Source organism: Aspergillus mulundensis (assembly GCF_003369625.1).
Source record: "Aspergillus mulundensis strain DSM 5745 chromosome Unknown scaffold_10, whole genome shotgun sequence".
Lineage (NCBI taxonomy): Eukaryota > Fungi > Ascomycota > Eurotiomycetes > Eurotiales > Aspergillaceae > Aspergillus > Aspergillus mulundensis.
In genome coordinates this window covers 1,524,097-1,539,268 of record NW_020797898.1, presented here as the reverse complement: position 1 = coordinate 1,539,268, position 15,172 = coordinate 1,524,097, and the positions used below count along the sequence as shown (strand labels likewise).

The 15,172-nt window shown below is 52.8% G+C and overlaps 6 protein-coding genes across 6 annotated transcripts; 5 read left to right on the top strand and 1 right to left on the bottom strand.

The window, feature by feature from the left end:
• Positions 1-1,133: 1,133 nt before the first annotated feature.
• DSM5745_08881 (armadillo repeat protein) lies at positions 1,134-4,214 on the top strand (the record flags this gene model as incomplete). Its single annotated transcript, XM_026750897.1, has 2 exons — positions 1,134-3,173; positions 3,222-4,214. The coding sequence occupies 2 exons, from the start codon at positions 1,134-1,136 to the stop codon at positions 4,212-4,214; spliced, it is 3,033 nt and encodes a 1,010-aa protein (XP_026600910.1).
• Positions 4,215-4,509: 295 nt separating this feature from the next.
• On the top strand, positions 4,510-5,451 carry DSM5745_08880 (putative fructosamine-3-kinase; the record flags this gene model as incomplete). The annotated part of the gene is made up of 1 exon (XM_026750896.1): positions 4,510-5,451. The coding sequence occupies one exon, from the start codon at positions 4,510-4,512 to the stop codon at positions 5,449-5,451; it is 942 nt and encodes a 313-aa protein (XP_026600909.1).
• A 476-nt stretch (positions 5,452-5,927) lies between these two features.
• On the top strand, positions 5,928-7,305 carry DSM5745_08879 (putative cyclin; the record flags this gene model as incomplete). The annotated part of the gene is made up of 5 exons (XM_026750895.1): positions 5,928-6,154; positions 6,202-6,283; positions 6,330-6,458; positions 6,519-6,846; positions 6,893-7,305. The coding sequence occupies 5 exons, from the start codon at positions 5,928-5,930 to the stop codon at positions 7,303-7,305; spliced, it is 1,179 nt and encodes a 392-aa protein (XP_026600908.1).
• A 794-nt stretch (positions 7,306-8,099) lies between these two features.
• DSM5745_08878 (uncharacterized protein) lies at positions 8,100-9,929 on the top strand (the record flags this gene model as incomplete). Its single annotated transcript, XM_026750894.1, has 2 exons — positions 8,100-8,173; positions 8,225-9,929. 2 exons carry the CDS (start codon positions 8,100-8,102, stop codon positions 9,927-9,929), a joined length of 1,779 nt encoding a protein of 592 aa, XP_026600907.1.
• Positions 9,930-10,630: 701 nt separating this feature from the next.
• On the top strand, positions 10,631-12,232 carry DSM5745_08877 (uncharacterized protein; the record flags this gene model as incomplete). Its single annotated transcript, XM_026750893.1, has 1 exon — positions 10,631-12,232. The coding sequence occupies one exon, from the start codon at positions 10,631-10,633 to the stop codon at positions 12,230-12,232; it is 1,602 nt and encodes a 533-aa protein (XP_026600906.1).
• Positions 12,233-13,087: 855 nt separating this feature from the next.
• Positions 13,088-14,882, bottom strand: DSM5745_08876 (uncharacterized protein; the record flags this gene model as incomplete). The annotated part of the gene is made up of 2 exons (XM_026750892.1): positions 13,088-14,431; positions 14,487-14,882. The coding sequence occupies 2 exons, from the start codon at positions 14,880-14,882 to the stop codon at positions 13,088-13,090; spliced, it is 1,740 nt and encodes a 579-aa protein (XP_026600905.1).
• Positions 14,883-15,172: the final 290 nt, after the last annotated feature.

The window sequence follows — 15,172 nt, the reverse complement described above, 5'->3', positions numbered from 1 at the left end:
CAGACGCATTCTGTAAACACCTACTCAACAGATAGAAGAGTAGAAGTATGTTGATGGTCTTGACGGTTATCAACGAGATGAAGAAGAAGACAAAGACCAGAGTCAGTCCACGCTTCAACACACTGGACTCGAGCTGAAGTTTCATAAGATCTTTGACAGTAAGATACCGTTTGTAAGGCCGAGGCCGTCGCCAAGAGCAGCTTAGCGTGCTTCCACAGCCCAATGATACCTCCTGATCGGCAGCGATAACGCCGCTCGGCTGGTATTGTTACATCCTTGAAACATGGAGAACTTTTGCTCGTCAGCTGTGGATCGGGTTTGATGAGAGGCAGTTCCGTCATTGGAGACGATGCGCTATATTTGACGAATTATTGCTCGATGCTGCCCGGGACTCGACTCCATCTGCCTCACAACCAAGGAACCTGGCAGAAAATGACACCCCTGCCGCAGGGCGCTCCCGATGCCTCCCACGCAGATTCAGCTGATGGGCGCAATCAAAGCTTGAAAGCCCATTGTTCGCTATCTGATCGTTGAATCTCAGATCTTCAACCAAGCGGCCAAGCCCCTCCCTTCGAGTTCTGAGTCCCTTGACCGGCTAGTCTAGGCGCCTCAATCACAGCTCCGCCGAACTACCCGGAGTAATGCAAACTGCATGCGGCAGCAGATAAGGCTGAATCACATGATCGAGCCGGCTTAGTCATAACTGGACTAGTTATCACATGATAAATTGCCGAAAGCGGTCTGCCCCGGGCCCCGGTCGACTGCAATGTGACGCTCAAGCTGCTCAGAATGAGCTGATCATTTTCGTGGCTACAATCCGTCGCTAAATTTTTCGGTTTGATGTTCTGTATATGATAGAAATGCTCGATGTTTATGGCTTTTAGCTTTTGTTAGTTCTGCCTGCTCGCCTCATTGGCGACTCGAATTGCATGCTCCTCGAGCCCCAGAATCGCAACAGGTAGCCGGGGCATCACTCCGCACCTGACTCGGCATCGGTGCCATCACCACCACGTCTTGTCACCATCACCGCGCACACTATATTCGCTAAATAATAGTACTGAGACATTTGAATCTTCGAGCCATTTAGTTTCTGATCCCACCGGGTTCTCTGCTCGAGGTGGTGTTTCCGGACAATGACTCGCGCCGAAACGCCGCCCATCCTACTCCAGCTACAAAATGCGGATTCCTTGTCGTCACAAGCTGCTGCTCTGAGGAGCCTCAAGAACGAGACCATTGGCCACGACCAGCGGAAGGAGGCCTGGGTACGGTTGGGGCTCATTCCTATACTTGGCAACGTTCTTGCGTCTCGGGGCCTCGGCAGGAGTGAGCTCAAGGCGGGTTCCCAACAGCTTGAGTTGCCTGGCTCTAAAGAGGAGAGAGATGATGCTTGTCTACAGGCAATCATCCTGGTTGGGAGCTTGGCGCAAGGTATTTGGTCATTTGGATATTTTCACACCTCCTCTAACGTTACACCAGGAGGCGCACCTTTCTTGTCCCCGATCCTTTCGAGCAACATACTTCTGACACTCCTGTCCATTTTGTCGTCGTCCAACTGCCCTCCATCGTTCGTCCTTCCGATTCTTCGTGTCTTGAACAGTGTGGCCGATCGGCTACCGCTGCAGAACCAGCAACAATGGCCGAAAGATACTCGCTTGGCGGACCATCTTTTCTCAACCGAGCATATTGGCAGCTTAGCCCGCATTCTTGGACAAGACTACGGCACCCAGAGCCGACTGGCGTCGATTGAACTGGCGGCGGGTCTCATTGGGAAGCTGTGTACGGAGGAAACTCACAAGGCGGTTCTGGCGGACTGCGGGATATTGGACGCTCTGGCGGTTAAGGTCGCATCATTTATCGTTGCCCAGGGCTTCGTTTTTCCCGGTGCCGAGGATCACGTAGGAGACGCAGGTGCTCTGGGATCGCTACCCTCTCCTGCTCCCTCCGGGGCTAAGCTTGCGCCTATTTTACGTGCCGTCACGGTCATTATTGAGCATTCTAAGTGGCGCGCAGAGCACTTTCTATCGTCCCCAGGAATAGTTACTGTATTTCCCCGGCAGATACCAGGATTTTCGCCGTCGGATATCAAGAAAGGCCCTTGGGGCTCGTCTTACTTTTCAGGGTCCGCGGTGCCACGGCACCCTGGAGGCACCCCGCTAGAGTACCTTCTCCCAACGATTCCTTTGTCACAGCTTAAGCCTTCTGCCAGCACCACCAACTTTCCACCCCTAGGTGGATATGGGCATCATCGCCGACAGAGTCACTCGTTTCCAACGCCGCTCTCCAGCTTCGAACCGCCGACGGCCGAGGACGATGAAAATCCGGTTGTTCCGTGGCTGTTATATCTTGTTCGTGCTGAGAACGGCATGGCTCGGCTTATGGCAGCCCGGTTCGTCACTGTGCTATGCCGCCTAGGTCTGACCAAAAAGCACAGGGTCCAAATGCTTTGCTATCTGCTGATTCCAATTCTGCTTCGTATGCTTGATAAGGACTACGACGCTTCTGACGATGGTGTCCAATATGGCGGGCTTATTTCATGCTCGAAGCGTATCAAAGAGGAGGCTCCGGGCGTGCTAGCTACCCTAGTCGTTGATGATCGAGAATTGCAAAGGCACGCGGTGGAAGGAGAGGCAATCAAACGACTATCCCAACTTCTCAAAGAAACGTATAACCCCGTTCAAGAGCCCTCGCGAACGATGTGGCATGCCGAAGGCCAACCACTTGTCGAAAATGCGGACTCGCAGCCTGCAGCGTGCCGACTAGGACCGCCTGGATACTCCCCGCTCCGTTACCATATCATGAGATATCGAGAAAACATTCTAAAAGCGCTTGCTGCATTGGTGCCTTTCAAGGATGAATATCGCAAGGCGGTCTGCGAGAACGGCGTCGTACCGTATATCATCGATTCGCTCAAACCATTCCCAGACAATATACCAGCAGAGCCTTCCAATTCAGGGAACCCAGCTGCTGACGGCAATCCAACACCTACCCTTCTAGCCGCCTGCGGTGCAGCTCGAATGCTCACGCGCTCAGTAAGCGCTTTACGGACAAGCCTTATTGATGCCGGCGTTTCAACCCCGCTTTTTGTTCTAATTCGACATCCGGACATTGAGGTGCAAATTGCGGCGACCTCTGTTATCTGTAACCTTGCTCTCGACTTTAGTCCTATGAAAGAGGTATGGATGGTTAGACTAACTGACATGAAGCTGCTGACGTTCGTATAGGCAATCATATCCGCCGAGATTCTCCCCATCTTATGCGAACATGCACACTCGCCAAGTACTAAACTTCGGATCGAGTCACTATGGGCCTTAAAACACGTTGCTTACAACTCAACGAACGACGTCAAAATCAAGATCATCGAGGGCTTACGGCCAGATTGGATCAAGCATGTTATTACTCAGGATCCAACAAGTGTTCTGGCTAAGCGTGGGCTGGAGGAGGATACGGACAGCAGCACTCCAGGCGGTATGAGTCGAGCCAATTCGGCTGGAGAACGTGTAGACTTGTTGAACCCAATGGATGACTTCCGAGAGAGAGACGAGGACATGAGGATGACCGACTCCATGCCGTCGTCGAAATTCAGTCTAGATATGTTTCTTCCAGACGCCAATCGACGGCGTAAACTTGCTCTACACGGTGACCTCGACCAGACCACGCAAGCTCGTCAGGATGATATTGCGGCGCAGGAGCAAACCTTTGACCTCCTGCGCAATGTTATATGCGGGTCTGGTGCGTCAGAAATGATCGAGTACCTTTTCCAGCAGCTCGGTCAGGACTTGCTGTTGGATACTCTGGCCGACAAACTGCGTCCTCGTTCCGTCCAGCTGCCACATCGGCGAGAATCTCCAAACCACCGCGCCCTCCAGGTTCCAACCGAAATTTTGGTCGCGGTAACGTTTGTTATCATCCACCTTGCAGCAAGTCTTCCACAATATCGCCAGCTTATAGTGTCGCACCGCGACCTCGTCCGTTTCTTGATGAGCTACTTCAATCATGGCCACCGGGACGTGAGAGCGAACTGCGTGTGGGTGGTGATCAACCTCACATATGAGGACGATATACACGACCGCGAGGGTTGCCGGAAACGCGCCCTCGAGCTTCGTTCGATCGGAGTGCTAGATCGACTTACTACCCTTGAACATGACCCGGACCTTGACGTCCGAGAACGAACAAAAACAGCACTGCACTTGGTAAACTCGTTGACTCACTCTTAGCGTTGCTTGTAAACTATCTCATTCTTTGCTCTGCCTGTTGATCATTGGGTGTGATGCTAGAGTTGAATCATTCATGATGTATAAATAAATGAACTTCAGCATTTGCTTGACTCGATTCACTCAAGCAGTAGCTTGCCTCTTGAGTCTACAGAGCGATATCTATATGGCTCTTATCGATAAGATTTTTAAGATAACGTCATAGGAACAGCATCACTCAGGTACTCGTCCTTGTCGAGTCACTTCTTCTTTTCACGCTGTTCATAGTCATACTACAGTCATATCGCAGAAAGTCAAAATGCCTCAGGTACCACCTTCTATTCTCCGTGCCCTTTCTATCTCCGACCCCTCCAAAGCCACCCTCTCCACAGCAGGTCTAGGCTCCGGCTTCACCAGCACAGGCGCAATCACAGCAACCGTCCCAGGCGCAGACGGCCACGATGAAGAGCGCAAGTACTTCGTCAAGACGTCTGCCGACGGCGAAGCAGCAAAGGAGATGTTTGCAGGCGAGTACGAGTCCCTGAACGCCATCTCGTCAGCTGTCCCGGGCTTCTGTCCACGCGCTATAGCCTGGGGTCCTCTAGAGGAAGACGGCAAGGCTGGGAAGAGCTACTTCCTCGCAACTGAGTTTCTGGATCTCCGAGCTGGTGGGAGTGGTGGTCCGTCTCTTGCCCAGAGGCTAGGGAAACTTCATTCCACGCCTGCGCCGAAGGATCCGAAGACGGGGAAGAGGCTGTTCGGATTCCCGGTGCCGACGTTCTGCGGAGACACAAAGCAGCCGAATCACTCGTGTGAGTCGTGGGCAGACTTCTACGCAAATGAGCGGCTTTTGACGATTCTCGCGACGTCCGAGAAGCGCAATGGGAAGGATTCGGGGTTGAGGGGCTTGGTTGAGCAGACGGCGAACGTTGTTGTTCCTGCGCTTTTGGGTGATGGACATCTTGGTCACGATAAGACTGGAAAGGGCGAGGGGATTACACCCGTTGTTGTCCATGGAGATCTGTGGAGTGGTAATGCGGATCGAGGACGGATTGTTGGGAGTGGACGTAAGGAGGATGAGGAGGTCGGTGCTGTTGTCTACGATTCGTCTGCTTGCTATGCGCATAGTGAGTATGAATTGGGGATCATGAAGATGTTTGGCGGCTTTGGGTCTGCCTTCTTCAGTGAGTACCATCGGATCGTGCCGAAGACTGAGCCCGTTGAGGAGTACGAGGATCGGGTAAGATTGTACGAGCTGTAAGTTGTCCTCGTGCTATACTTGAATGTCAACTAACGAGCTTAGGTATCACCATCTGAATCATCATGCCATTTTTGGCTCAGGTTATCGATTTGGTGCTATGTCAATCATGGAGAAGCTGCTAAAGAAGTATGGCTAAGCAAAGCTGCGGAATATATAGTTCTGCGCTGGGTCTTGTAGTCACTTGGTTTCATCACCACACTACCCATCTTATTAGGGCCATAGTAATCTTAACAATCCGAAGCTGCGTGTATACACGTTGAAGGTTATCATTTCATTTCTTTTCCATTCCAGACAACTTCAATCGGTTCTTGGTCTCAAATCTCGAGGAAGTATAGCCGGCCCGGAATAACATTCTACCTACCATCACGTGGCAGCCGCGGCTCCATTTCTACCTTCGCGAACTGCGGCCGCAAATCATCAACGGTCAACCACTCGTGGAAGCTTTCTGGAGGTCAATCGCCAAGTCCAGCTCCAGAATGGCCCCCGAACAGAAGCAGGACTCGAAAAACGCGTCCGGCTCCGACGTGGCCGTGCCCGATCCCCCGCCAATCCACCCGTCTTTCATCCAGGTCGCCAAGCCGTACATCTTCGAGCAAACGATCCAGCAATGCATGGCGGCGATGGGTGTCAATCCTCTGCGTGAGGAGTCGCTGCGCTTGCAGGGCGTGACTTGGATTGATAGTGTCCGTAGGGCGCTGAATCTGTACGTGGTTTCCGATATCAACGGCGAAATGGCTGCTGATGAACCAGGCCAATTCGGACATTCAACACCGCGGTAGTGTACTATCACAAGTTTCGGTTGATTCACCACGATGCGGACTACAATAATATGGTAGGAACTGGGTCTCCTTTGTCGAAGGTCAAGACTGACGGTTTAGGACGCTGCCGCTGCCGCCCTGTTCATGGCCTGCAAGATCGAGGACACGCTCAAAAAGTCGCGTGAGATTCTTTGCGCCGCGTATAACCTCAAACAACCACAGTCGGAACAAATTTCTTCTGACAACCAAGTATGGCCGCTCACCGCTCATTATTTCGTCCCTAGGGCAGTCCTAACTTGGAGTCTTTAGGTACTCGACGAAGCCGCGCGAGGCATCATCGGCCTAGAACGACTCATGCTCGAGAGCTCCGGCTTCGATTTCCGAACGCGCCATCCGCAGAAAACCCTCATAAAGCTCGCCGGACAGTACGGCCTTTCGCCGCAGTCGGAGGTATCGAACGTTGCCTACCGCATCTCGCAAGATCTCTACCGCACCTTTGCGCCGCTTAAACAGACTACATCCACAATGGCATTTGCCTGTCTCGAGCTAGCGGGACGCCTACTGGAGCAGAGGATAGAGGAGGTTGAGCTTGGGACAGACTATGCGAGGTGGAGAACAAGCCGGGAGGAGGTTATGGGTATGTCAAATCTACCAGAAAGCCATCAGACTGCTCACTTTTCTAGAAACCCTTCTCGATCTACTCGAACTATATACACACAACCGCGGCTCTACATCGGTCGGGCCTCACTTCCCCGCAGACCGCTTCCTTACCGTGCGCATTCCTCTGAACAAAGAAGCGGAAGAGCAGAGGCTCCCGCGTTACACCAATCCAGCCGACGAAGGAAAACCTATGAGAGACTCCCGCAGAGGGCCAGCAACCAATGGCTCGAAGAGCGAGAAAGACGCTCCAGCTACCGATCCCCTCTATCACCCGCTTATTCCGGCCACTGCCATTGGAGAACGCCCCAAGGCTGGGGAGAAAGGCCGAGACGCGGCAGTGCGGTTTATTGTCGACTCTGAGTATGCAGCCGCTGAAAAGGCTCGCGTCGCTCAGTACTTCAAAGTTGAGATGGAAGAATACGAGGTGGAGGAGTGAACAGTGAATTCGCCGATAGTCCTTACATAATTCTCCGTGGAGGATATAAGGTCATGATCCTGGGACGGATCAGCCGCCGTCCGACTTGCCAACAGTACTGGCACACTGAGGCATCCAGCTGCTGTACGACACCGCGACTGCTAAGGGGGTTTCACGCGGCTGCGTGGGCGATGCTGAAAATCGATCAGCAGACGAGTTGATCTCCACAAGTACGCTTCAAGATGAAGCCGTTGCACCCGTCATGCATAGCCTCCTTCAAACACACTGAACTCCCCGAACATAAACCCGCTAACCGGGGACAGATCATCTACTGTGATCTGCGATTTGTCGTGCATCAGCTCCATGCTCATGGGTACTCAGTGAAGGATTACCCTAGCACTCTCGACTCGAACAACGGGTGAATCATTCGCGTACTGTCAGTGTCGTGTCAATGTTCTAGCGAGAGCGAAAGGATAGCAAGAAGGAGACGGCGAAGGAAACGAGATAACTACGGTCATCAAGATTAGAAACCATAACCGGCCATTTAGACAATATATCGCCACATAGAAGTCTTTACAATCAATGCCTAACAAACAAATACGTTAGCGGAATTCGTGGGCTCCTGCCCGCTGGGGTTGGCGACCCGGGGCTCCTTCTAATTCAAGTTCGCTCAGTCCATCATCTTCTACCTCTACAATCATCCCCTCCTCTTCATTATCGATGCACCGTCATCTTCTGAGTCAGATTCTCCGTCCTCCCATCTTCTACCCTTCGACAGCCGCACCATCACCGTCACCAACACCAACACAGAAAGCATGACTTCGCTTCTATCCCTCCCTCGAGAGATCCTCCTCGAAATCGCCGACTGCCTGAGAGCCGACGAGCTACAGTACCTCCACGCATTCTCCTTAGTGAACAAGTGCTGCTATTCTCTCGTCAGTTGCTATCGATTTCGAAATATCCATCTTACTATAATAGGAGAAGAACAAATGTTGGAGAACCTTGAATACTGGGACAGTGTCCTTGAACGTACACAGTCCTTTCCATTTGTTCAACGTTTGAGCATTCACTGCGCCGCTGACGCAGGAGGACCTTTGCCCGAAAGTGATGATGGGTTCCTAGAAGTACTGGAAAACGATATCTATAAGCAGTGTTTGCCCGATGAAGACGAATGGGCTCGCTTTGGCGAGCTGTACCTCTGGATGTGCGCCATGTATGGAAGAAGAATCCCACCGCAGCCCTCACTTGCGTTGGACGACGTTTGGGAACCACTCGCGGACTTTCTAAAGAAGCTTTTGGGCCTTGAGGACGTGCTTTGGATCGGTATAGCCCAATTTCCGGCCTGTCTTCTTGAGGTTTTGCACAAGGATATACCGACTTGTCGTTTGCACCTGAGAGATTGCTTCCCTAATGTTGACGGAGACGGCGGAATAGATGAGTATGATCGCATTCTTGCTACCTCACCTTCTCTCTCTAGCATTGTCACTGGTGTTTCGCATGGAATATATGAGTATAAGCAACAGGCGATTATGCAATTGGCCGCTGGAGCTGCTCCGAACCTTACCCAGGTCTACTTTCATTATGACAATTCCGGCTCACCTGAGGGCCGACACGGTCCACTGCCTCCAGAAGTAAACTGGTTCGGAGACTCACCAGACAAGGCTGCTTCTCCCCTCCGCATGTTGGGCCTACACCAGTCAAGCTTTGATGATATGACTCCTGACGAGCTAGACTACTGGAGCAACTATGTCTCGTTTGAAAATCTCCGAGTCCTTCAGCTGCATACCTTCGGCAATGAGTTTTTGCTCATCAATGCGCCGGGATACAAGTTCCCGTCATTGAAAACGCTTTCATTGGACCTCAGGATCTGCAGAGACAATATCGAAGACCGACAGGACATAGTCCTTATGACGGATGGTTTCGCCAGCGACTTCGTGTCAAGTCTACCCCCTCTCGAAAGCTTCTGTCTCTCTGGAACTTACGTTGAAGAAACGTTGCTAGCCGCCATGCTGAATCACGGATCATCCTTGCAAAGACTGGGTCTCGTTCCACTCGACAGCCAAGATAAGTTTAGATGGAAGATTACACCAGAAATATTCCAACTTGTCGATCGCGCTTTTCCGAATCTTTGCAGTCTTACAGTTCGTATTCAAAGATCCCAGGGCGACAAAAATGAAGTCAACATCTACAAAGCATTGTCCAGAATTGAACGCCTAACGATCGAGTTAGACTCTGCTCTTCGTTCTTCTCGAAATCCATATGGTACCGAGAACGTCCTTGACTTCATGGTCAATCTTGCCGTTGATGAAACGCTAGTCCGCTCCATCCTAGCCATACTTACACAAGAATCTCCCTCATCTAGTTCGCGCCTCCAGTTTCTCAAGGTAATCCCGTTGATATCAGGAGAAGTTGCAGATGCATGGCGGTATGTCGCACTCCGGCTGCACAAGATCTGGGAACTCAGGCGGTTCATCTATAGCGATGGCTTCTATCTCACAAGGGCAAGCAGGCAGAGCAACGGCGATCAATACATGTACTTGGAGTTTGACCTGGAAGAACTCAAGGGCCTGTTCCGTGAGCTCTGGCCGGCGAGTGGAGAGGACGAGGAGCTTGAATGGCATAGCTTTCCTTTGGAGAATGATTAGCAATAATGCCTTTCTCCTATCGTCTAGCCTAGGAACATTTAGTAATGTCAACCTTTATAACGATGATCAGCGTCACAATCCTGTTTCAATCTTACTGGCCACATATTCAATGCAGCGATATAGCCATCCAGAAGAACTATTATTCTACCGTCGCCCGGGGCCTAAGAATGCAGAGTGCCAGCCATTATGACTACAGCGGTTATGGGTCAACAGGCTCAAGTATTTCGCTCTTCGCCCGGAAACACAAATTGCAGTCCCAGCCACCTCATTACCGGTAAACGAGCGTGATATGAACCTACTCCGTACACTCTTCGTACTTTCATATAAAGGCCCCCCAGAGCCTAAAAATGCAGTGTAACTCCACATCCATTCCTGCGGGTAATGCATACATCTTAGCCAAAGGCACATAGACTATGATATATAGCCTACTGTAGAGTGTTCTACATGTACTACAATTATCGACTGTACTTCGAGAAAGTCCCTTATGAAGAAGATAGTTGCACAGGTTTATAGCAACTAGGATACCAGACTATTTCCTGTTCTTTTAGCCCAGCTAGTCGGACTTGGCTACCAAAAGCAGCCTAGCGGCCTGTCAGTCTCAACGGCCCAGTATGACATCACAGCCCATCGACCAACTGGAAGATCTAGCCGGGAAACATTCTCCTCCCCAGACCAACCTAGGCCCTCCTAGGTATCACAAAATGCCATCACTCTCCAGCGAGCTCCCCCAATACTCGGGCCCCTACCGCGTCGGCGCCATCGACATCGAAGCCCCCTGCGACGGCCGGATCGTCCACGCAGCAACCCACCTCGAAGACGGCCAGGCCGCATTCAAGCTCGACACCGTCCTCTTCACCCTCTACTACCCAGCATCCTCCGACGCGGTCCCCACGAAACCCCGGCACAGATGGCTGATCGAGCCGATCCGCCTGCGCGGCGAGGGCTTCGCGCGCTTCGCGAATATCTCGAACTGGTTCACGGACCGCGTCTTCGCGTTCGTGCTCTGGGCCATGGCCGGGAGCGTGCGAATCCCCGCGGACGTTGACATCCCGCTGCGCGATCCGAGCACCACGGATAAACTGGGCGAGCCGCAGGCGGACAGTGCGCACCGGTACCCCGTCGTCGTGTTCAGCCATGGCATGGCGGCGTCGCGGACGGATTACACGCAGCTTTGCGGCGAGCTTGCGTCGTGCGGGTATGTTGTTGCTGCGCTGGAGCATCGCGATGGGAGCGGGCCCGGGAGTGTGGTGCGGCGGGGTGGGGGGCGAAAAGGGACGGTGTTGTCGACGGATCCTGGGAGGGAGGGGGGCCGGGCTAGGCCCGGTGCGCGCCGACTGCGCAGTGTGCTGCATTTCGCGACGAAGCATTTGCAGCATGAGCCGCCGCTTGATGAGGAGGGGTTGCAGCGGGCGCAGATTGCGTTTCGGCAGGCGGAGATGGAGGAGACGGTTCGGGTGCTGCGGATGTTGAATGCCGGTGATGGGGAGTCGGTGTTTCGGCATAATGCGCGGCGGGAGGGGACGCATCTTGCCGGGTGGAGGGGGAGGCTGGATGTTGAGAGGGTCATAGTGGCTGGACATTCATATGGGGCGACGGGCGTGCTGGGCTCATGCCGTCCCGCTGCAGATCTGAGCGAGGCCCTGCCTATCCCCCTTGCCGGCTGCATCGCATTAGACCCGGGGAAAGCCAGCGGTCCACTAAACGACGATATCGGCGTCCCACTACTAGTCATCCACTCGCACAGCTGGAGCCGGAAGATCAGCGTCTTCATGGGCAGACCGCACTTCGACGTCGTCCGGGACCTCGTGCAGAAATGCCTAGAGCGAACAGGCGCCGCCTGGTTCATGACGAGTCTCGGCACAAGCCACGCAAGCTGCACCGATGCACCCGTCCTGCAACCGCTATTACTCGGCTGGGCGACCGGCGCAGCAGTCGACGCCCGCGAAGGCGTGCTCTCGTACGTGCGTCGGATCCGCGAATTCATCGACTTTGTCATCACCGGCGAACGCCAGGGTCTACTGGACCAGGAGATGACGCACGAGACGTACCAGGAGGAGGCGCTTGTTCCGTGGACGCAGGCGTATGGGCCGCGCGATTGGAGGCGCGACTGGCAGATCCATGTTGCGCCGAAGGTGCAGGGCGAGAGTGAATCTGCGAGGATGAAGAGGAAACTGGGGTCGGATGCGGAGGGCGGGAATCAGTCGAGTGAGGGTGTTGAGTCTGGTGAGACGCTTGTTGCATCTGGTGGGCAGGACGCTGATGCTGATGGCGACGTGTCGAGTAAAAGGGCTTCGGGGAAATAAGATAGAATGTCATTCCTCGTGTAGATTCATTAGACTGTACTTCCGGGCCGGAGATTGTTTTCTGTTTGTTCTGAGAAGACCGCTTGTGATGTTCTCTGTATATAGTTTGCCAAAATACCCAGTATTGAAAGTGCTTCGTGAAGAGCAGAGGTCTATAAGAGTTACCTTGGTAGTATCGAGTGTTGCTGATATTTGGCTATCAGTGCACTGTGCTGTACCCGACTACGGGTGTCACGCAGCTCGATCTGGGACCTTTACTCGATGTTCGAGCCCATCCATAAAGTAATTCTCTTCTTGGCACCGAAAGTGAGGCATAAGCTAGAGCTGGGAGTGTTATTTACGTGTATAGTGTGGCTTCCACGCTCGGTACCGTATTTTTAGGTCTATTGAGAGATGCCATGATAATCTGGAAGGTGGGACGAACTTGTGCACATGTACTTAAGGAGATATGGTAACCCATTTCCACCAGCGACACTGCCATTGATGGGGTAGACGTGAAAGCTTGCCAGTGCACGGTAGTTAATTCACTCTGCCCAGGTGACTGGCAACGAATGCCTCTTCTGATTGGGATATTTCGACCCGTAGATGAACCGCAAAGCAAGGGTCGAATCAGGAATTGGCAATTCGTTGGCTGCCTAGGTAGCTGTTGTTCATTCGCATCCAGGACTGCGTTTTTGGACTCTGGGGGGTTGACTTCCACAGATGACCTGGTTATCACTTGGTATTGTGCCTTTGGGCCCAAGACTTGTGGCTGCGACTGGGTCATCGGGAAGTCACATAAGTGTCTACCTGATGTAGGTACAGAGCTGCCCAGTTGCAATGCCTGGCTTACCCGTAATCCGGTGGGTGATGGTATCAGGCCAACACAGCCCCCAGATCCTCAAAGTGTGCCAAATCCTTGAGCAGCGGAGTCACCACAGTATGAAACACCTTGCCTTCAAACTTCTCGTCCTCAAAGCAGGGGGCTTTCATTCCCGGTCCCGGCCCTGGCCAGAGAAGACAGCTATGCACCGCATCTCCATAATTCGATCCGCTTTCCCGGTATACCTTGTTAAGAAGCCGGAATGCAGTGTAAAATCGTGTTGAGTCTTCAGCTTCACTATTCCCCTGCTGCTCGTCCTGCGGTGATCGAAGGGACGCAATGGATTTTCCGAGGGAGAGTTCTGTCAGAGCCAATGCCAGCGGGAAGAGTATTCGATTGCGGATAAGGGGCGACCTGCATGGATGCTCATCCCGATCTTCAACTAGGATATCCGCTTGCTGAAACTTCAATGGCCAGGAGAGGTACACACTGTCTGGCGGGATCTCTCCACCGTCACCATTGTCATTGCTCGCCGTGAGATGGATGTCGGAGCTATCCCAATGTGCTTTCAGCCAGTTGCCGTGGTACTGGATGACGCCGCAGGCCAGCCCAGCGGCGATATACAGCCGATCGCGTCGACTGCTGTTCGGCAAGGCCTGCTGAAGGGTTTGCAGCGGAACTGCCTGGGGATGACATTTTATCGAGTGCAGGTTGTACCGTCTTGTGGAATCTGGTTCGTGGGTGATGAATCCCAGCGTTTCTTGCTTGAGGGGCTGCTTCTCGCTGTGAGAGAGCACGGAGCAGATGTTTTGGATTGGGGAAACGTTGGATGCCTGGCTTTTCCACTTCTTCTCGGTTATGGCTCTAGGAATCTCGAACCGGACTCGCTGGCTGTGTGAGATCTGAAGTTTTCCTAGAGAGGTTGTAGTCTCTTCCATCTGGGTTACCGACAGAACCTGGCTGGCCTCCAGCTCGCACGGCTCGAATTCCACATCGGTCCACTTCCATGTACTAATCCTGTCACCTTCCAGGGTATCTTCGCTCGAGAATGTGACCCAGAAGTTGGATTGGTTGTTGCTCTTCATCTTATCTGCCAGAGGGTTCGAGTGAAGGTGGAGATGGGCACTGTGGAGGTCCCGACATTGGCAGCTCCAGTATGAACCATGGAGAATAGCTCGATACAAGCCCTCAGCATTCTTCCGTGCCTCTCGCAATCGTGGTAAAAATTTGCTCCAAGGGCCGCGCTTCTCACGGCTGATCTCGAGCTGGGCGGATTGTTCGATCAACGTTTTGAGGGCCTCGTTAGCGTCTCTGATCCTTTGAAGGATATCGTCGTAAACGGCTTTGGACAGCACTTTGAGGAATAACACAATGTCTTTGTTCGAGGGCGTCGCGGTCTGTTCAGCCCAAGAGTCAGAGGCCACCTTGAAAAATGAGGAAGCTGCGACTTACGTGCGCTCTTTTGGTAAGGTCAAGGTCCAGCCTTTTTGCCAGTTTCACGAGCATAGCATGGAGGCTGGCCATATTGTCAACAAAATAATCATAGTTCCGTCCCAGCTTTATCTTGAGTTTCTCCTGTAACAGAGGGTCCCTCCATGGCTCCCCGCCAGGCTCACTGATTAAATCCTGCACCTGATTGTCGTCATCAACGACGCCATCCAATGCTTGTTCCAGAGTGTTGAGGAAGACCATGCGCTGTGTCCCCAATTCAAGCGCGACATCTGCCAGCGCATTCTTGTAACGCCTCAGCAGTTTGAACTTCTCAATGCCGCGGGCATAGTTGTCGAGCTGGTTCACGAGCAACGGAAAGAGAGCAAGAGCGAGTCCGGCAGATTCAACTCCCGACATTGTGACGGACGTGGACTTGCTCAGAATTGAAAGTGAGGATCGTCAGCTTCTTGACCCCGCGCTGTCCAGCCTTGTCGCCATGGAGGCCAATCAACGCTCGAAACACGAACCAGGGTGTGGATGATAATCTCTCGCTGAGATCCAGAATCCGATGATCAGCTTCAGCTATTCCAAGCTTCTATTCCACCTTCACAATGCCAACCATTTCTGAAACCCTCCACAGCTGTCTCAGGCAGTTTACCAACTTATGTTCGCGGGATGCTCTTGCCCAGAGCCGGGATCAGACTGGC